This window comes from Lynx canadensis, chromosome D1 (assembly GCF_007474595.2).
Source record: "Lynx canadensis isolate LIC74 chromosome D1, mLynCan4.pri.v2, whole genome shotgun sequence".
NCBI classification, from domain to species: Eukaryota; Metazoa; Chordata; class Mammalia; order Carnivora; family Felidae; genus Lynx; species Lynx canadensis.
The window spans coordinates 22,543,600-22,566,379 of NC_044312.2; the positions used below are offsets into that span (position 1 = coordinate 22,543,600).

Consider the following 22,780-nt stretch of genomic DNA (forward strand, 5'->3'; position numbering starts at 1 on the left):
GATTTTTTTTTAATTTTTAAGTTTATTTCTTTGAGAGAGAGCAAGCAAGCGAGAAGGGGAGTGGCAGAGAGAGAGGGAGAAAGGGAATCCCAAGCAGGCTCTGCACCATCAGCACAGAGCCTGACATGGGGCTGGACCCCACGAACTGTGAGATCATGACCTGAGCTGAAACTGGGAGTCAGACGCTCAGCCAATTGAGCCACCCAGGAGCCCCTCCTTAGAATTATTTTGAAGGCATAGGCCATTCATTGTTTTCTGTCTTCTAAATGTTGTTGAGAAATGCAATGCTATTCTGATTCTCAATTTTTTGGTATGTGTCCATTCCCTCCAATTCCCACCACAGGCCTATTAGGAACCTCTCTTTTTATGTAATATTTTGGAATTTTCCCAATGATGCACTTAGGAATGGGTCATCCATTGTGCTGGGTACTTTAAATTTTTAAGTATGGAAAGTCAAGTTCTTCAGTTCTAAGAAATTTACTTATTTGTGTATTCTCTCAACTCGTTTTCTCTTTCTGAAAATTATTTGGATGTTGGACTTACTGGGTTAGTCTTCTGATACTCTTTTTTTTTTTTTTTAATTTACATCCAAGTTAGTTAGCATTTTTTAATGTTTATTTTTGAGAGTGGGAGAGGGCCAGAGAGAGAAGACGATAGACGATCCGAAGTGGGCCCTGTGCTGACAGCAGAGAGCCCAGAGTGGGCCTTGGACTCACAAACTGTGAGATTGTGACCTGAGCCGAAGTTGGATGCTTAACTGGCTGAGCCACCCAGGTGTCCCTAGTCTCCTGATACTCTTATATGTACTCTTGGTTTCCCATCTTTATTTTTCTTTCTGGGAGATTTCCTAAACTTTTTTTTTCTAACCTTTCTATTTCCTTTTTTTTCTGCTGTTACTATTTTTTTTTTTATGTCCAAGAGCTTTTTAAAAAAATATTCCTTTGTTTTAATATCCTTCATATTAAAGGCCTTTTCAAATTCTTGGTTGTCTGCTCTTCTTAGGAAGTGGGGCACTAAAAAGCTGATTGGAAGGTCTATATGGGGTGGGGCTTACTGAATGTCAGCTGCTCTCCTGTGATCTGGCTGAGTTGTCACGTTGATACACAGGAACAGAGTTACATTGTTACATAATTGTTACATAGGAGATCCCTGATACTGGTATTTTTAGATCTTTTAGATAGGTTAGATTCCCTCCTGAAGGCCTGTATGTCTTAGGGGTGCCTAGCTGGCAGATTTCTGGGAGTAAGGTGGGGCAAGAAGGCTTCGAGGTTCAGTACATAAACTTAATACCTTTGTTTTCAGTAAGGTACCCAAGTTTTTAACTGTGTCTGATGCTCTCCAGTTAGGATAGGGTTTATCCTCTCAAGTTTTGTACCAGCTTTGGGGAGGAGCAGTTCCTTGGGTATATAAGGAGGGACGGGACCCAATTCTTTTGGCTTCTTAGTCTTTCAGCCTGCCCTGTTTAGCCCCACCTTCATCTCCACGTTCAGTTACCTGGTGTCACTAACCCAACTTGAGCCTTTTGGGAGTTCTGTGATGTAAATCAAGTTGCTTTTCTTTCCTATTGCTGGTTTTAAGATTCATCTTTATCATTCATCTAAAAACTTCCCAATTTCCAAAATTTTGTTTTTCATACTCCATTCTTGTGGGTTATTGCCTTTTGTTACAAATTTACTATTTTAAAATAGTAAACTTTACTATTATTAAGTCGTTGTTTTAATATTTACTATTGTAGTAAGGTTTCAGAAGGGAACAGAGGCTATTGTGTGCACTGATTCTCTCACATTCTTTAACTGGTATTCTGCCTGAAACCTGTATACCTTATTCATTTTTCAGGCTAAGATAGCTTAATTCCATCCAGACACAGGAACTGTGTAGGTCCCCCTCTTCCTTTCTTCATATTCTTTGTTTATAGCACAGTGCGAAAATGGAGTAAATGACCTGGAAAACTTACTTTATTCCATGAAGCCTAAACTGTTGATGTCATGGTTAAAAACTCCAACAAGCACCTTGAAGTGCTCTGGCCTTGTTTTTCTGTCCCCGGACTTTGCTGTAAAACATGTGTGTGCTTTTTTGGGTAACATGTACACTCATTTTACTGTATTACCAGTATCACAATCAAGAGCTTTATACTCGAGGTGTGTAGCCCAGTTATAAGAACTGGAGAACTTAATGGAGATTATCTTGCCTGCACCTTGAGTTCCCAGTCTAGTTTACTGTCAAGGGGGAACACTTAACGGTTTTTCCACATTATTTTGTTCTCAAGCAAGTCCCTATCCCGAGAATTTTCTTTCCCATTTAAACTGGTTACTCTGCTTTTAAAATAACGCATCGCAAAAAACGAGGCAAAACAGTCCCTTTGCCTCCAGCTGTCTTTTTTACACAGTGAGAGTGAAAAAGAGGATAGAAGAATTAAGGCTATGGAGATGCTGTTCCTTCAGAAAGGCTGGGCTAAAGTCGTGTTTTGGAGTCTGGAGACACAAGGCAAAACTGGCTATCCTGACACGCCCTCACAGTACAAAGTGTCGCTTGCTTCCGAGGGATGCCTTTCCACCCCCCACCCCGCAGCGCGGCCAGTCTGTGCTTCTCGCTCCCGCCACAAAGTTCTTTCATTCTTCACGGGATCTGTTCGAAACGGCTGTTCTAGCTTCTCGGCTCTAGTTTGATCTGTACCCCTTCTTAAAGTTTCCGAGGCAACACTTCTGAATACTATCCGCACAATGCTGCCAGGCCCAGAGCAGCGGGGAGGGTACTCGAGGACCCGCACTCCCAGCGTGTGTGCAGGTCTCCGAGGGGACTTCGGCTCCGCCCAGGAGCGCGAGGACGGCCCGACTGCGGGCCACGCACCGGACACCTGCATGCACTGGGGCCGGGAGATTCTTCGCGTTGATGCGCTCGGCTGTTCTTAAACCTCTCCAGCCTGGGTCTCCTCTCGACTCTAAAGTAACCCGGGCCTGGCCAGCTCACGCCTCGGGGTCAACCTCTGGGTACCGGCCGCCCGAAGAGGCCACTCTTCACAGCCGCCTGAGTAGGAGACGCGCGCTCTCCTGCTTTACGGCAAGGGTGCGCGTGTTTGCGACAGCGTGACGCCGGGAAAGTTTTGGCGGGAAAAGCGCCGCATTTGGATTCCTGTGGTGGCGGGCAAAGGACGGCCTGGTGAGGAGAGGCAGCCGGTAGGGTTGGAAAGGAGTCTGGAAAAGGACTTCGGGGGTCTACATTCGTTGAGAGGGGCATGGCGAGAGAAAGTTATGGGTGACAAGCGAAGTGGATCAGAGATTCCCGCGGAGGGGCGGTTTCTGAGACTGGAGGAGTTTGGGACCAGGGGGACCCTGTTGTAGAGGGATTGGAGAGACTACCTCTCTGCCTGCTGGGGACCCCAAAGGTTTGGGCGCCAGCCGTCTCGAGTGCCAGCTAGCCCTTCCTTCCGCTTCTTGGGGCAGTTTGGCCCCGCCCCAGGCTCCTCCCGGCCTTCTGGATGGCGTGGGGGTGGGAATTGGAGCTGAGCAAGGGGGGAGGAGGGGCGGCAGGCGTCGTCGGGAAACCCTGTCCTCCTCTAGCCCGCAGCCCTTCACCTGTCTCACCCCTTCCCTTCCCCAGTCACCACCCCACCCCCCAAAGCATTTGTGCCCCCAGCCTCTCAGCACAGCCTCTGCATTTCCTCGGAGGCCTGAGGGCGGCAGTTGTAGCTTCGGTTCGCGTGGGAGTGGGGAGTGTGAATTACACCACAACATGCCAGAATTTAGCATACTTGCTGGTGCTTGAGAGCCTTGGGTAAAATACGGGTGAGGCGGAGGGGGAAACCAAACTGTTAGTTACGTTGAGGGATCGTGGCAGATGGTTGAAGCTTATCCTCAGCCCCATCTTTTCCGGGTCCTGCCTTTTACAGCCGTGATCCATCCTGGAGTCATGGCAGTGCCCTTTGTGGAAGACTGGGACTTGGTGCAAACCCTGGGAGAAGGTGCCTATGGAGAGTGAGTTTGAGTCCTTTTACCTTGCCTTCACGCTTGCTTTCGTTTTCTGTCTGTTGTCTTGTTTGAGTACAGATTTGTTGTTTTGGAATTGTGTATTCTATTTTATTTTCATTTATTTATTTAGCAGGGAGCGAGCATGGTTGAGAGGCGGGGGGGGGGGGGCGGGGGGGGGAGAGAGAGAGAGAGAGAGAGAATATCTTACACAGGCTCCATGCCCAGTGTGGACCCAAACTTGAGGCTCGATCTCACGACCCTGGGATCATGACCTGAGTGGAAATCAAGTCAGATGCTCAACCAACTGACCCACCTAGGCACACCAGGAGTTGTTTATTATAATACAGTGGCATCTCAGAGAACAGATCTTTGCATTTGAAATCTAAGACCTTTGGGAACTAAAGCCGCGTGAAATTTTGTAAGGATCAATTTTTTTCTTCCTTTTTTAAAAAATTTTTTTCTGTAAAGAAGTGGAAGAGACCTGTGAAGTCAGGTTCTCCTCCCACATATTCCTTGCTGGGTTTTAAGCATAGTGGTTAAATGAGCAAATGAACAGACTCTGGAGTCAGATTACCTGGTTTCAGATTTTCACTCTGTTACATACTAACACATTGTTTTGTGTTCTTAGGCAAGCTCCTTAATGTATCTCTGTTTCCTCAGGTCTATCATGACAATAATAGTACCTACTCATAGGTGCTTAGAACAGTTAGCACAGGCATATATAGCATGAGGTTAATAAATATTAGGTAACGTTATTAAAATCAAATAAATAGAGCATGTGTATATGTGATGTGGCCTAGAATTACTGTTACTCCATTTTAGTTTATCAAGCATTTATTAAATAACCTTTGGATACACAACATAATGACTTCTGTAGAGCATTAGCCATCATACATCACATTTCAGAAAGGAGTACTCTCTGTTGAGAACATGGCAGAAACCATTTTCTTGGCTTTTACCGGGTGGAGAAAGTAACGAAGGTAAAATTGTTGGATAAGTCAGTATTTAATCTTTTGAAGTCTTAAATAGAAGTCACATGTCTTCGTTTTCCTTTTTAGAGTTCAACTTGCTGTGAATAGAAGAACTGAAGAAGCAGTTGCAGTCAAGATTGTAGACATGAAACGTGCCATAGACTGTCCAGAAAATATTAAGAAGGAGATCTGTATCAATAAAATGTTAAATCATGAGAATGTAGTGAAATTCTATGGCCACAGGAGAGAAGGCAATATCCAGTATCTATTTCTGGAGTACTGTAGTGGAGGAGAACTTTTTGACAGAATAGGTATGGAAATAAGATTTAAGATATCTATTCTACTAATTAAGTTTCTAAATTTGTTTTTTAATCTTGGATCTGCTATTTGGTCATTGTCCACTCAGAACTGCTTATGCAACAAGGAAATTACAGTAAGTTTTCTTGTTTTTGCAAGTTATGTTAATACATTAAAGTATATATAGATTCATCAAGGAGAACCTTTTTCCCAAATTGTGCATGTGATTTTGGTTAGGGTTGCTGTTTTGTAGAGTTTAAGAATGATAAACTAATCTCATGGTGAAGTATTGTTTTACCTATACAGTGATTTTTCTTTATAGACATTCCAGTTACAGAGCCAAAATAATAGCATGTTGTTATATTTGTTATTTTTTGTTTAAGTGAAATAACTTGAGAACTTTTTAGAATTGCTTTACCTATATTTAGTAAATTCTGTACTTGCTACTTTCAGCATTCTATGTAGATTCAAAGGCTTGATGTTTCAGAACACTGAGAAGTACGTAAAAATATGTGGATCTAAATTTATTGTCTACAGCTATTGTTTTCACAGTTAAAAACTGATTATTTAGAATCTCCAGTATGTATCTCAGGAGAGAGTTCAGTGTAAAAGAAATCAAGAGGTAAAGACAGATCAAAATATAAAAAGAAAACACAATAGAACATTTTTTAATAAAACTGTATTTCCTAAAGGAACTTTGCAGGCATTCATAGCTTTGTAGTATGAGAGATTAGATGAAGTTTCATTTTGTTGTTCAATATTTGGTGATATTAGTTTATGTTTGCCCAGGCTTATACTTTGGCAATTATATTTTAGCAATGAAGAAAACAATGTCAGAGCATTTAGAAGAAATTAGGGGAGAATTGGAAAGATACCAAATAAATCATGATTAGTGTTAGATAATCAGAGACTTTCAAGGTATGGCTTGCATTCTTGATCTGGATAATAGTTTCTCTCTGTAGTTTTCCTGTGATGTTATTTTATTTTTGCCACATAACAGATGGGGAATGTGAGTTAATTAAGTACCGTGTGAATTAACGGACACTAGAGTCTTAATTGCTAGCGTAAGATTCTGTTTGCCAGTATACCATCACAAATGTCTAAGCTTTGATTTAGGAGACTCTGTGGTTGCTGCCTGATTATGTTTACATGGCAGGCTAACTTTCATTATTAATTCTTATAGAGCCAGACATAGGCATGCCTGAACAAGATGCTCAAAGGTTCTTCCATCAACTCATGGCAGGGGTGGTAAGTACAGTTGTTTCTTTTCCTTTTACATAAAATTAATATGAATGAAGTAAGTTACCAAAGTATGCCTCTCTCTGTTTCTCTTTTAGGTTTATCTACATGGTATTGGTATAACTCACAGGGATATTAAGCCAGAAAATCTCCTATTGGATGAAAGGGGTAGGTATAGCATTTTGTCACTGTTGCCTAAATTATTTTAATCTATACAAGGCAGAGTTGAAGCTTTTGCATTATTGAAAATTTAGGGCAAGAAATCTGAAAAGTGTAGGAAATTTGAGACAGTATATTTTACAAGCCCTTCCTGATATAGTTGTAGATGAAATAGAGAAATCTAATCTAGATGCAGGGTTAGCTCACTAAATGAATAACTGTATGAATAGTCTTAACTCTTCAGTGAATTAATAAAGGAAAGTTTATGTTGGAATACCCTGGACCATAGCCTTATCCTGTTTGTTCTAGTTAGTTAATTAGTTAATTTTTTTTTCAAGTTTTTATTTAAATTCCAGTTAGTTAACATAGTATAATATTAGTTTCAGGAGTAAAATTTAGTGATTCATCACTTACATATAACCCCCAGTGCTTATCATAACAAGTGCCTTCCTTAATACCCATCACCCATTTAACCCATCTTACAGCCCAACCTCCCCTCCAGCAATCCTCAGTTTGTTTTGTATGGTTAAGAGTCTGTTTTATGGTTTGCCTCTCTTCTTTTTTTCCTTATGTTTATCTGATTCATTTCTTAAAGTCCACATATGAGTGAAATCATATGGTATTTGTCTTTCTCTGATTGACTTATTTTGCTTAGCATAATACATTCTAGTTCCATTCATGTCATTGAAGATGGCAAGATTTCATTCTTTTTTATGGCCGAGTAATATTCCAGTGTATATGTATACCACAACTTTATTCATTCATCTGTTGATGAACACTTGGGCTGTTTCCATATCTTGGCTATTGTTGAAGATGCTGCTATAAACATCAGGGTGCATGTGTCCCTTTGAATCAGTGTTTTTGTATCCTTAGGGTAAATACCTAGTAGTGCAGTTGCTGGATCATAGGGTAGTTCTTTTTTGAACTTTTTGAGGAACCGCCATACTGTTTTCTAGAGTGGCTGCACTAGTTTACATTCCCACCCACAGTGTAAGAAGGTTTCTCTTTCTCTGCATCCTCGCCAACATCTGTTATTTCCTGTGTTGTTCATTTTAGCCATTCTGACAGGTGTGAGGTGATATCTCATTGTAGCTCTGATTTCTATTTCCCTGATGATGAGTGATGTTGAGTATCGTTTCATGTTTGTTAGCCATCTGTATGTCTTCTTTGGAAAAATGTCTGTTCATGTCTTCTGCCTATTTCTTAGCTGGATTATTTGATTTTTGAGTGTTGAGTTTTGTAAGCTTTTTTTTTTTTTTTTAATGTTTATGTATTTATTTTGAGAGAGAGCTTGAGTGATCAGGGGAAGGGCAGAAAGAGAGAGAGGGAGAGAATCCCAAGCAGGCCCTGCGCTTACAGTAGGGCTTGATCTCACAAACCATGAGATCATGACCTGAGCCAAAATCAAGAGTCAGATAGATGCTCAACCGACTGAGGCCCAAGTTTGAAAAGTTCTTTATAGATTTTGGATGTTATTAATAACCCTTTATCAGATATGTCATTTGGAAATATCTTCTCCCATTCCAAAGGTTGTCTTAGTTTTGTTGATTTTTTTCTGTGCAGAAACAATTTATTTTCTGTGCAGAAGCTGTTTATCTTGATGAAGTCTCAGTAATTCATGTTTGCTTTTGTTTCCTTTGCCTCTGGTGATGTGTCTCATAAGAGGTTGTTATGACTGAAATCAAAGAGGTTGTTGCCTGTGTTCTCCTCTAGGATTTTGATGGTTTCCTGTCTCACATTTAGGTCTTTGATCCATTTTGAATTTATTTTTGTATATGATGTAAGAAAGTAGTCCAGGTTCATTCTTCTACAGGTTGCTGTCCCGTTTTCCCAATATCATTTGTTGAAGAGACCATCTTTTTTCATTGGATGTTCTTTTCTGCTTTGTTGAAGATTAGTTGACCATATAGTTGTGGGTCTATTTCTGGGTTATCTGTTCTGTTCCATTGATCTATGTGTCTGTTTTCATGCCAGTACCATCCAGTCTTAATGATTACAGCTTTGTAATATAACTTGAAGTCCAGAATTGTGATGTCTCCAGCTTTGCTTTTCTTTTTCAACATTGCTTTGGCTATTTGGGGTTGTTCGTGGTTTTAGGATTGTTTGCTGTAGCTCTGCAAAGAATATTTGTTCTTCCAATCCACGAGCATGGAATATTTTTCTGTTTCTTTGTGTCATCTTCAATTTATTTCATATGTGTTCTGTAGTTTTCAGCGTACAGATCTTTTATCTCTTTGGTTAGGTGTATTCTTATGGGTTTTGGTGCAATTGTAAATGGGATTGATTTCTTGATTCCTCTTTCTGTTGCTTCTTTATTGGTGTATAGAAATGCATTAGATTTCTGTACGTTGATTTTGTATCCTGCAACTTTACTGAATCTATGTGTCAGTTCTAACAATTTTTCAGTGGCATCATTCGGGTTTTCTACATAGAATATCATGTCATCTGCAAATAGTGAAAGTTTGACTTCTTCCTTGCTGATTTGGATGCCTATTATTTCTTTCTGTTGTCTGATTGCTGAAGCTAGGATTTCTTGTATTATGTTAAATAACAATGGTGATAGTAGACATCCTTGTCTTGTTCCTGATCTTAGGAAGAAAGCTCTCAGTTTTTCCCCACTGAGGATTATATTGGCTGTGGGTCTTTCATGTATGGTTTTTATGATGTTGAGGTATGTTCCCTCTATCCCTACTTCATTGAGGTTTTGTGGTTTTTTTTAAGTGTTTATTTTTGAGAACGAGAGACAGAGACAAAGAGCGAGTGCAAGTGGGGGAGGGGCAGAGGGAATGGGGCACAGAGGATCCAAAGTGGGCTCTGTGCTGACAGCAGAGAGCCTGATGCAGGGCTTGCACTCATGAACTCGGAGATCATGACCTGAGCCGAAGTCAGATGCTTAGCTGACTGAGCCACCCAGGCACCCCTCTTAAGGGTTTTCTTGTTTGTTTTTTTAGAGAGAGAACTCGAGTAGGGGAGAGAGGCAGAGGGAGGGAGAGAATCTTAAGCAGGCTCCATGCTCAGCATAAAACCCAACACGGGGCTTGATCCCACAACCCTGGGATCATGACCTGGGTCAAAATCAAGTCAGTTGCTCAGCCAACTGAGCCACCCAGGTGCCCCTATTGAGGGTTTTTATCAAGAATGGATGCTGTATGTTGTGAAATGCTTTTTCTGTCATCTACTGAGAGGATCATATGGTTCTTATCCTTTCTTTTATTAATATGGTATATCATGTTCATTGATTGCAAATATGGTATATCCTATTCATTGATTGGATACTTGCTTTTAGTCCAAGAATAACTATGTACTATTGGATTCAATTTGCTAGTATTTTGTTGAGAATTTCTGCATCCATTTTCATCAGTGCAGAACCCAATGCAGACTCTAATTCATGAACCCTGAGATCATGACCTGAGCTGAAGTTGGACGCTTAACCAACTGAGCCACCCAGGAGCCCTTGTTTGTTCTTTTTAATCTGTGATTTGGATAGAGATGCAAGGAGTTTAGTTATATTTTATGGATGTCATGAAAACTGAGAGAGATGGATAGTGAAAGTGTTAGCTTATTAAGTCAGGATCAAAAAAGATGACAGAAATGTCTGTAGCATGAGGCAGTGATTTTTGTCTGTTTTGTTTAATGGTTATTTAGTACATTAGAATAGTGCCTGGCCAATAGTAGGCTTTCAAAAATATTGAATGAATGGATACAGCAGGCCGGAGAAGTGGGTCAGGTTTAACTTTTCCAGGACAGAAAAATCTGAAGTTCAGGATTTGGATTTTGAAAAGTAACTAAGTTTAGTTGAATCACATTATCGTTGGTAGAAAAGCAGGTTAAAAAAGACTTTTACCAAGTAACATTTCATATTAGTCACCTGTGTGATGTAGTCAGTAGAAAACTAGGGTGATATTGAGAATGAGGAAGATAGCATTCCAACACTGCTTCAGTGAGGCCATAGTGGAAATAATGGGTGTCCTGGGACACTACTGTAAAAGGTATGTAGATCACTGAAGTGCTTTTACAGGACAGTGATGAGACTGGTGGAAGGGGCACAAACTATGTAAAATAAGGAATAATTGAAGGAGCCCAGGAGAACGTTACTAGTGGTTAAATACAGTTTTTCTGAACACGTTGGTGAAAACTATACAGAAGCAGTGGATTAGTGCAAGCATGGACCCTGTTATTGGACCTATCCAAAAATTGAATAGGTTGCTTTGGAATGTAATAAGTTTATAACATGAGAGTCAAACACTAGATTATTAATTATCAGGGAATATTATAAAGAGAATTTAAACATTGCTTGGCTAGTTGGACCAAAGTATTTTTAAGATCTTGTCCAACCCTGACATTTAGTATTGCTGGCAGTGTTGTTCACAAGTCACTGTACTTTCTTTTCAGCCTCCTAACATTTTCCTGAACTCTGTAATTGACCTTCATACAAGGAGATAAGCTAAGAAAAACCAGTTTATTTAATAAGTAATGGAGATGTGAATATTTGGAATAGGAAAGCTTTGTTTCCAAACTAAAAATATTGGGTGTTTTTCTTTATAAAGATAAAAGTTAATCATGAAGTAAGATGAAAAACATAAAGAAAAAGGTAAAAAATCACCAGAAATCCATCAGTCAGTTATAACCACTGTTAAGTTTTGGTGAATATCTTTTTGATATCCTTTTATTAACCCACCTACCTAGCTACCTAAGATCCTCCTTTGGTTATTTAGCCTTTTGCAAGTAGCTTCTTAAGGCACATAGCAATTTGGTGTATGGGAAAAAAGGAACAGAATCGTTGATTGATGAGTCCCAAGAAATGAGAGCACAGCTGTAGAATTCCTTTATTTATTTATTTATTTTTTTAATTTTATTTTTTATTTTTTAAATTTACATCCAAATTAGTTAGTATATAGTGCAACAATGATTTCAGGAGTAGATTCCTTTGTGCCCCTTACCCATTTAGCCCATCTCCCCTCCCACAACCCCTCCAGTAACCCTCACTTTGTTCTCCATATTTATGAGTCTCTTCTGTTTTGTCATCCTCCCTGTTTTTATATTATTTTTGTTTCCCTTTCCTGATGTTCATCTGTTCTCTGTCTTAAAGTCCTCATATGAGTGAAGTCATATGATATTTGTCTTTCTCTAATTTCACTTAGCATAATACCCTCCAGTTCCACCCACGTAATTGCAAATGGCAGGATTTCATTCTTTTTGATTGCTGAGTAATACTCCATTATATATATATATATATATATATATATATATATATATATATATATATATACACACCACATTTTCTTTATCCATTCATCCATCGATGGACATTTGGGCTCTTTCCATACTTTGGCTATTGTTGATAGTGCTGTTATAAACATGGGGGTGCATATGTCCCTTCAAAACAGCACACTTGTATCCTGTGGATAAATGCCTAGTAGTGCAATTGCTGGGTCATAAGGTAGTTCTATTTTTAGTTTTTTGAGGAACCTCCATACTGTTTTCCAGACTGGCTGCACCAGCTTGCATTCCCACCAACAATGCAAAAGAGATCCTTTTTCTATGCATCCTCGCCAACATCTGTTGTTGCTTGAATTGTTAATGTTAGCCTTTCTGACAGGTGTAAGGTGGTGTCTCATTGTGGTTTTGATTTGTATTTCCCTAATGATGAGTGATGTTGAGCATTTTTTTATGTGTCAGTTGGCCATTTGAATGTCGTCTTTGGAGGAGTGTATTCATGTCTTTTGTCCATGTCTTCACTGGATTATTTGTTTTTTGGGTGTTGAGTTTGATAAGTTCTTTATAGATTTTGGATACTAACCCTTTATCTGATATGTCATTTGCAAATATCTTCTCCCATTCTGTCGGTTGCCTTTTAGTTTTGCTGATTATTTTCTTCGCTGTGCAGAAGCTTTTTATTTTGATGAGGTCCCAGTAGTTCATTTTTGTTTTTGTTTCCCTTGCTTAAGGAGACGTGTTGAGTAAGAAGTTGCTGCAGCCAAGATCAAAGAGGTTTTTTCCTGCTTTCTCCTCGAGGATTTTGATGGCTTCCTGTCTTACATTGCGGTCTTTCATCCATTTTGAGTTTATTTTTGTGACTGGTGTAAGAAAGTGGTCCAGGTTCATTCTTCTGCATGTCGCTGTCCAGTTTTCCCAGCACCACTTGCGGAAGAGACTGTCTTGATTCCATTGGATATTCTTTCCTGCTTTGTCAAAGATTAGGTGGCCATACGTTTGTGGGTCCATTTCTGGGTTCTCTATTCTGTTCCATTGATCTGAGTGTCTGTTCTTGTGCCAGTACCATACTGTCTTGATGATTACAGCTTTGTAGTATAGCTTGAAGTCTGGGATTGTGATGCCTCCTGCTTTGGTTTTCTTTTTCAAGATTGCTTTGGCTATTCGGGGTCTTTTCTGGTTCCATACAAATTTTAGGATTATTCCAGCTCTGTGAAGAACGCTGGTGTTATTTTGATAGGGATTGCATTGAATATGTAGATTGCTTTGTGTAGTATCAACATTTTAACAACATTTGTTCTTCCTATCCAGGAGCATGGAATCTTTTTCCATTTTTTTGTGTCTTCTTCAATTTCTTTCATAAGCTTTCTATAGTTTTCAGCATATAGATTTTTCACCTCTTTGGTTAGATTTATTCCTAGGTATTTTATGGTTTTTGGTGCAACTGTAAATGGGATTGATTCCTTGATTTCTCTTTCTGTTGCTTCATTATTGGTGTATAGGAATGCACCCGATTTCTGTGTGTTGATTTTATATCCTGCAACTTTGCTGAATTCATGAATCAATTCTAGCAGTTTTTTGGTGGAATCTTTGGGGTTTTCCATATAGAGTATCATGTCATCTGCGAAGAGTGAAAGTTTGACCTCCTCCTGGCTGATTTGGATGCGTTTTATTTCTTTGTGTTGTCTGACTGCAGAGGCTAAGACTTCCATACTATATTGAATAACAGTGGTGAGAGTCGACATCCTGGTCTTGTTCGTGACCTTAGGGGGAAAGCTGTCAGTTTTTCCCCATTGAGAATATTAGCATTGGGTTGTTCATATATGGCTTTTATGATCTCGAGGTATGCTCCTTCTATCCCTACTTTCTTGAGGGTTTTTATCAAGAAAGGATGCTGTATTTTGTCAAATGCTTTCTCTGCATCTATTGAGAGGATCCTATGGTTCTTGTCCTTTCTTTTATTTATGTGATGAATCACGTTAATTGTTTTTGCAGATATTGAACCAGCCCTGCATTCCAGGTATAAATCCCATTTGGGCGTGGTGAATAATTTTTTTAATGTATTGTTGGAGCCGGTTGGCTAATATCTTGTTGAGTATTTTTGCTTCCATGTACATCAGGGAAATTGGTCTGTAGTTCTCCTTTTTAGTGGGGTCTCTGTCTGGTTTTGGAATCAAGGTAATGCTGGCTTCATAGAAAGAGTTTGGAAGTTTTCCTTCCATTTCTATTTTTTGGAACAGCTTCAAGAGAATAAGTGTTAACTCTTCCTTAAATGTTTGGTAGAATTCCCCTGGAAAGCCATCTGGTCCTGGACTCTTGTTTTTTGGCAGATTTTAGATTACTAATTCAATTTCCTTACTGGTTATGGGTGTGTTCAAATTTTCTATTTCTTCCTGTTTCAGTTTTGGTAGTGTATATGTTTCTAGGAATTTGTCTGTTTCTTCCAGATTGCCCATTTTATTGGCATATAATTGCTCATAATATTCTCTTATTATTGTTTTTATTTCTGCTGTGTTGGTTGTGATCTCTCCTCTTTCATTCTTGATTTTATTTATTTGGGTCCTTTCCTTTTTCTTTTTGATCAAACTGGCTAGTGGTTAATCAATTTTGTTAATTCTTTCAAAGAACTAGCTTCTGGTTTCATTGATCTGTTCTACTGTTTTTTTGGTTTCGATAGCATTCATTTCTGCTATAATCTTTATTGTTTCCTGTCTTCTGCTGGTTTTGGGTTTTATTTGCTATTCTTTTTCCAGCTCCTTAAAGCATAAGGTTAGGTTGTGTATCTGAGATCTTTCTTCTTTCTTTAGGAAGGCCTGGATTGCTATATACTTTCCTCTTATGACCGCCTTTGCTGCATCCCAGAGGTTTTGGGTTGTGGTGTTACCATTTTCATCGACTTCCATGTACTGTTTAATTTCCTCTTTATCTTGGTTAGCCCATTCATTCTTTAGTAGGATGTTCTTTAGTCTCCAAGTATTTGTTACCTTTCCAGATTTTTCTTGTGGTTGATTTCGAGTTTCATAGCGTTGTGGTCTGAAAATATGCAAGGTATGATCTCAATCTTTTTGTATTTACTTAGGGCTGATTTGTGTCCCAGTATATGGTCTATTCTGGAGAACGTTCCATGTGCACTGGAGAAGAATGTATATTCTGCTGCTTTAGGATAAAATGTTCTGAATATATCTGTTAAGTCCATCTGGTCCAGTGTGTCATTCAAAGCCATTGTTTCCTTGTTGATTTTTTGATGAGATGATCTGTTCATTGCTGTGAATGGGGTGTTGAAGTCTCCTACTATTATGGTATTACTATCAATGAGTTTATGTTTGTGATTAATTGATTTATATATTTGGGTGCTTTCACATTTGGCGCATAAATGTTTACAATTGTTAGTTCTTCTTGGTGGATAGACCCCTTGATTATGATATAATGCCCTTCTGCATCTCTTGATACAGTCTTTATTTTAAAGTCCAGATTGTTTGATATAAGTATGGTTACTCCAGCTTTCTTTTGTTGACCATTAGCATGACAGATGGTTCTCCATCCCCTTATTTTCAAACTGAAGGTGTCTTTAGGTCTAAAGTGGGTCTCTTGTAAACAGCATATAGATGGATCTTCTTTTCTTATCCATTCTGTTACCCTATGTCTTTTGATTGGAGCATTGAGTCCATTGACGATTAGAGTGAGTACTGAAAGATGAATTTTTCGCCATGATGATGCTTGTAGAGTTGGAGTTTCTGGTGGTGTTCTCTGGTCCTTTCTAATCTTTGTTGCTTTCTTTTCTCCCCTCAGAGAGTCCCCCTTAAAATTTCTTGAAGGGCTGGTTTAGTGGTCACAAACACCTTTAATTTTTGTTTGTCTGGGAAAATTTTTATCTCTCCTTCTATTTTGAATGACAGCCTTGCTAGATAAAGAATTCTTGGCTGCATATTTTTATCATTCAGCACACTGAATATATCCTGCCACTCCTTTCTGGCCTGCCAAGTTTCTGTGGATAGGTCTGCTGCAAACCTGATCTGTCTTTCTTTGTAGGTTAGGGACTTTTTTTCCCTTGCTGCTTTCACGATTCTCTCCTTGCCAGAGTATTTTGTGAATTTGACTATGATATGCCTTGTTGATGGTCGGTTTTTGTTGAATCTAATGGGGGTCCTCTGTGCTTCCTGGATTTTGATGTCTGTGTCTTTCCCCAGGTTAGGAAAGTTTTCCACTGTGATTTGCTCACATAACCCTTCTACCCCTATTTCTCTCTCTTCCTTCTCTGGGACCCCTATGATTCTGATGTTGTTCCTTTTTAATGAGTCACTGATTTCTCTAATTCTTAAATCGTGCTCTTTTACCTTAGTCTCCCTCTTTTTTTCTGCTTCATTATTTTCTATAAGTTTGTCCTCTATATTGCTGATTCTCTGTTCTGCCTCATCCATCCTTGCCGCAGCTGCATCCATCCGTGATTGTAGCTCAGTTGTAGCATTTTTAATTTCATTCTGGCTATTTTTACTTCTTTTATCTCTGCAGAAAGGGATTCTAATCTATTTTTGACTCCAGCTAGTATTCTTATTATGGTGATTCTAAATTCTGGTTCAGACATTTTGCTTATATCGGTGTTGGTTAAATCCCTGGCTGTCGTTTCTTTGTGCTCTTTCTTTTGGGGTGAATTCCTTCGTTTTGTCATTTTGAAGGCAGAAAATGAATTAATGAGGTAGAAAAATTGAAATTAAAAAATATTAAAATTAAAAAATTAAAAACACGCACAGGAACAAAAATTGAATAAATGATGCTAGATCCTAGGTGTGTTTTGGTTGGGTGTTGAAAGTGGTTTGACAGATTACAGAAAAAAAGGGGGGGGGGAGAAAAGGAAATCGTTTGAAAATTTGAAAAGAATACACTGAAGTAGACTAAAATGAGATGAGGGGAGTAAAACAGAATTTGAAAAATATACACAAAAGTAAAGAATATAGTAGAAAAAATTAAAGAAAAATAATTATATATTTTTTTCAACGTTTATTTATTTTTGGGACAGAGAGAAAGAGCATGAACGGGGGAGGGGCAGAGAGAGAGGGAGACACAGAATCGGAAACAGGCTCCAGGCTCTGAGCCATCAGCCCAGAGCCTGACGCGGGGCTCGAACTCACGGACCGTGAGATCGTGACCTGGCTGAAGTCGGACGCTTAACCGACTGCGCCACCCAGGTGCCCCAAGAAAAATATTTTTAATAAAAACTAAAAACAAAATGAAATTTTTCTTTCTGTATTCAAGAAAAAGAAAAGAAACGAAAAAGAGAAAAAAGAGGAAAAAAAGGAAATCGTTTGAAAGTTTGAAAAAGTGAATACACTGTGGTAGACTAAAATAAAGTGATGGAAGTAAAATAGAATTTGAAATAATTTACATAAAAGTGAAAAATGAAGTAAAAAATTAAAAAAATATATTTTTGATAGAAATTGAAAGTAAAAATGAAGTTTTTCTCTTTCTGCATTCACAAAAAAGAGAAAAAGGAAATTGTTTGAAAATTTGAAAAGGTGAATACACTGAAGTAGATTAAAATAAAATGATGGAAGTAAAATAGAATTTGAAAAAATTTACACAAAAGTAAAAACTATAGTAATAAGAATTAAAAATATTTTTAATAAATTTGAAAATAAAAATGAATTTTTTCTCTTCTGTATTCAAGAAAAAGAAAAGAAGTGTAAAAGAGAAAAAAGAAAAAGAAAGAAAATTGAATAGATGAACCTGCTAACAGATTGAAGTAGGCCTGAAATTGCTTCGTTTTCCCCTAGAAGTCAGTCTATATAGCTCTTTATACTCCATAAACTAAGCCGGCTGTGAGACTTTTGTTCTTGAAGAGTGAAGTTGGCCCAGTTGGGTGGGGCTCAGTGTATCAGCTCCGATCTCCACTAGATGGCGCTGCTAGCCTACTGGGGTGGATTGTTGCGTGCTCCTAGGTGCGTATGCGCGGGATCGGTGAAAATGGCGCCGCCCAGCTACCCAGTCTGTTCTCCCAGATCAGCAATGGCACACCAGCACTCTGTCTTCAGCTTTTGTCCACTCCCCGCTTTTTTACTCTCTGTGACCAGGCCCCAGGCAGTACCTCTCTCCCAAGTTTTGTCACAGATGCTGGAGAATTCCTTTAACTTCCATTTATCATTCTATTTTCATTACTTTTTGAATGCTCATAGCCTTGATGGTATTACAGTCAATTCCTCCCCTTCTTCATTTACAAATTAAGTCCTTTTTTGAATAAATGTAGGTTTCTAGCTAAATAAAACACTCTGAGAAAGAAGAATTGTGTGTCTACCTGTGACAAGCAGTATAGCATATTTTTAACAGCTTGAGATTTACAGTCATTTGAACCTAGGGTTAATCTAGGCCACCTCCTAGTAGGTGTATGGCCTTGGGTAAGTTGCTTGCCTTCTCTCTGCCCCACTTTCCTTCTTTATAAAATGGTGATAGTAAGAATCTATTTGGGTTGTAAGGATAAAGGAGACATATATATCTTTAGCCATATATGTATTAACATGTTAGATCATAAGATATATGCTTTTTTAACGTGCATGTGGACTTTATTTTTCAGCCTTTTCCATTGTATTTATAGTGTAAAAATCTTTACTTTTAATGAAAACTTAAAAAAAATTCAGGCATGGGGCCCATCTGGCTGGCTTAGTCAGTAGAGCATGTGACTTTTGATTGTAGAGTGATGAATTCAAGCCTCACATTGGGCATAGAGCTTACTTAAATAAATTCAAGCACATAAAAAATTATATAAAACATATAATGCATATTATAATAAAATAAAAATACGGCAACCACCTGTGTAACAACTTGGTTTAAAAAATTAAACATTATACATGTGTATACCACTCGAAGTAGTGGTGTTTATAATAGCAAAGAAACTGGAAACAACCTAAATATCTGTCAACAATAGAATAGATAATTATGAAATGGATAATTTATAGGTACAAGTAATGACATGGATATAAGTTTCATAGAAGTATTTATACCAGTATGATTCTATTTATAGGAAGTTCAAAAATATGTAAAATAAAACATATGTTTATTTGGGAATAAACAAATATGGAAAAATTACAGAGGAAAAAAGCATATTAAAACCAAAATCAGAATGGTGGTTACTTATGAGAAGGTAGAGAAAGAAATAAATTGAGGGAAGTAATTACAGGGGATTTCAAATTTTTTTTTTTACATTTATTTATTTTTGATAGAGACAGAGCACAAGTGGGGAGGGGCAGAGAGAGAAGGAGACACAGAATCCAAGTAAGCTCCAGGCTCTGAGCTGTCAGCACAGAGCCCAATGCTGGGCTCGAATTCCCAAACCACGAGATCATGACCTGAGCCGAAGTTGGACGCTTAACCGACTGAGCCACCCAGGCACCCCAATTAATTACAGGGGATTTCAAAGGAGATATGAATGTTCTTAAATTGAGTATTGGGTAAATGGGATATGCTCACATCCTGCATATTCTGTAAACATTCTTTTGTTTCTATTCAATATTTAATAATCTTTTTTTAAAAAGATAATGTTACTGGGGCACCTCGGTGGCTCAGTCGTTTGAGCGTCTGACTTCAGCTCAGGTCATGATCTCGCCGTCCGTGAGTTTGAGCCCCGCGTCGGGCTCTGTGCTGACAGCTCAGAGCCTGGAGCCTGTTTCAGATTCTGTGTCTCCCTCTTTCTGACCCTCCCCCGTTCATGCTCTGTCTCTCTCTGTCTCAAAAATAAATAAACGTTAAAAAAGAAAAATTTTTAAAAAATAAATTAAAAAAGATAATGTTACTAATATAGTCCAAGTCCTGTGTATGCCTTCTCAAATGTATTCCCTTTTCTTTTTCTCAGAGATAACCACACTCCTCAATTTAGAATTGATTATATGCAGTTCTCTAACCTGAGTGTTATGTTGCAGACATAAGGAAACAATAAAATCTGAGGAATGCTACAGTCATCCATTAGTATTTTCAGTGATTAGTAACATAGAAGTAACTTGGCACTCTAACTCTCAGTGGTTTGTCAAGATTGTGTCATGTATAGCTATTAAAAGGATAATTACAGTAGCTACCTCCCAATTCAAATACAGGTAAACATTATCAATGGATTATATATCATATTGTATGGATATATATATATCTGATTTTAAAGAATCAGTCCCCTATTTTAGGACATTTAAGTTGTTTCTAGCTTAGAAAATGGAACAGTGATGTCTGTTCTAAGTTTTGCGCAGTCCCCGTATAAAACTTGGGTCTGTTATAATGGATATTTGCTATGGCCCTTGTCCTTTTTTTCCACTCATACCCTATTCCGTGTCAGAACTATAGATACACCTTTTCTTTTTTTAAACAACTTACCTACATAGTTTTCCTTCCATACATGTGTAACAAGATTTACCATTTCTTTATTGGATATTTAAGCTATTTACAGATAATACTGCTAGGAATATCCTTGTGTTGTGAATTTGGGGATTATTTCTGTGTTTGTGTTCCTGGAAATGGGAATTGCTAGTTAAAGTTCTTGTTTAATGTTTATTTATTTTGAGATTGAGAGACAGCACAAGAGGGGATGGGCAGTGAGAGGGAGACACAGAATCTGAAGCAGGCTCAAGGCTCCAAGCTGTCAGCACAGAGCCTGACATAGGGCTTGAACCCACTATGAACTGTGAGATCATGACCTCAGCCAAAGTGAGACACTCAACCGACTGAGCCACCGAGGTGCCCCGGGAATTGCTAGTTTAAAGAGTGAATATTTCAATTTTGACATCTTTTGATAGATTGCCCTCTAAAAAGTTATACCATTTGACACCTTGATAATAGGGGGTCTTCCCTCACTCCTAAGATTAGGTTAGATTCCCTTGCTATAAGATCTAGTAATATCCTATGTTTTCGTGACTTTCCCAACAGTTGTCTGTTGTTAATCTTCTTTAGTAATTCACTTACCTGCATTGGCTAGCATAGCATCAGTCAGTTGTGGTGGATATTCACTAAGCACAGGGTAAGTTGAAAGTTCTGCTTGTAGTTTGTGTGTGTTAAAGATGAAGTTAGAGGAAATTTGCCTTTCTGGTTTATTTTCTGTGCGTAGTTCCTCCTCCTTTTCTAAATTTAGCCACTTGGACACGAAATTTTAACTGTTTGTGGATCTTTAGTTTTGGTATGTCTTTACATATTTTCTTCCTGCTCTGTGGGTTTGTTTGCTGCTGAGAAAGTTGTACCTGGTTTGTTATTGATGTCTCCTTCCAGCCCTTTGTACAAGTTGATGAAGGACTTGGCTGTGCTTTCAGCCTAAGACTATAGTGCCCTTTTTACAGAAGGACAGCCCCTTTTGACTCCATTGTCTTTAACCTGGTCCAAACTGTTTTGTGTATTGATGATTTTTCTTTAGTTAGTAGAAGCTCTGAGGACTTTTTCTAGGTTTAGCTAGGTGAAAATGTCTTATTTCTTTTAAAATGTCTTTTTTGTCATTTTAAGGTAGAAAAGTTCTACAAACTTGAAGTAACAGAAGTGATTTTCCAGTAATACTTAATTCCTTTAAGTATATCTATTTACAAAACATCTTTATTAAGTGCCATTCATTTTTCCCTTGGTTTAGATAACCTCAAGATCTCTGACTTTGGCTTGGCAACAGTGTTTCGGCATAATAATCGTGAGCGTTTATTGAACAAGATGTGTGGCACTTTACCTTATGTTGCTCCAGAACTTCTAAAGAGAAAAGAATTTCATGCAGAACCAGTTGATGTTTGGTCCTGTGGAATAGTACTTACAGCAATGTTGGCTGGAGGTAAGAGCTTTTTAATCATGATGAAACTCCTGTCTATGGAAAGCCAGATTTGTTGTACCAAAATAAATAAAACAAACCAGGGGAATCCATATTTATATGATAGTATTTTGATAGTAAACTTATTTATAACTAAGTTGGAACTTTTAATGTCAAAGCTTTTTAAAAATCAGTTTTATGTAGAGCTACTAAATGAAATATCACAATAGCAACCTCTTTTAAAATTCATGTGAATAATTTTGGAAAGAGTAGGGCAGAAGTAGTTCATCTGTCTTTGAGGTGCCTCTAAAATTTCTATGAGTTAGCATTCTTAGTTTGAAAACCATATTGAATTAATTTGGAGGAAACATTTAATGGATTTGTATCACTGATTATTTTCCTTTAAAATCTTTACTACATAATGACATGAACACTCAGAAAACTGGGACTTGTTTCTTTTTTAGAATTGCCATGGGACCAGCCCAGTGACAGTTGTCAGGAATATTCTGATTGGAAAGAAAAAAAAACATACCTCAACCCTTGGAAAAAAATTGATTCTGCTCCTCTAGGTAACTGGGTTATGTTGATTGAAAGCACTGATTTCTTGGATAATGAAGACTAGTGCTGTTTGAATTTTTTTCTTATAAATTTTTTCTTTTTAACTTTTAAATAATCACATAAATAGTCTGTGATCCTTGCAGATAGATTAGAAAATAACAATTTTTTAAAACCCTATAATCCCAGCACTGAGCACTCGTTAATAGTTTCTATTAATGTTTCGATATATAGTTCTACACTTTGTTGTAAAAATAAATAGCAAGTATACGTTTTTTGTATATGTATATAAGTGTGTGTGTTTTACAAAAATAAGATCATACTACACATGCTATTTTATAACCTGTTTTTTTTGTCTTAATGCTATAGTCAAGTACATTTTTCCATGACTATAGTTGTAGGTCTGTCTCATTATTTATAAATGAAAGCTGTGATGGTATTTTGCTATGTGGATATGTCTTACTATATGCATCCAATTCACTGTTTCAAAGACTTATATTTAAAAAAAATTTTTACTTATGAAAGAGATCCAGTGATCATCCCTGTAATACACATACTGTAAATCATTTAATTAAAAAGCAAATCCAGAAATATCAAGGATGTACACAGGTTTTTTGTTCTTTTTTTTAAAATATTTA

General features: G+C 37.9%; 1 protein-coding gene across 3 annotated transcripts in view; it reads left to right on the forward strand.

Moving 5' to 3' along the window:
- The first annotated feature begins 3,027 nt into the window (after positions 1-3,027).
- Positions 3,028-22,780, forward strand: part of CHEK1 (checkpoint kinase 1) — a 31,581-nt gene continuing 11,828 nt past the window's right edge. The window contains exons 1-7 of one of the 3 annotated variants that reach the window (XM_030333439.1): positions 3,028-3,156; positions 3,887-3,971; positions 5,024-5,247; positions 6,417-6,481; positions 6,571-6,640; positions 21,423-21,611; positions 22,052-22,156. In XM_030333439.1, the coding sequence (XP_030189299.1) occupies positions 3,907-3,971; positions 5,024-5,247; positions 6,417-6,481; positions 6,571-6,640; positions 21,423-21,611; positions 22,052-22,156 (718 nt within the window). In that variant the 5' untranslated portion in view covers positions 3,028-3,156; positions 3,887-3,906. The other 2 variants (XM_030333438.1, XM_030333437.1) reach the window with 2 other exon arrangements.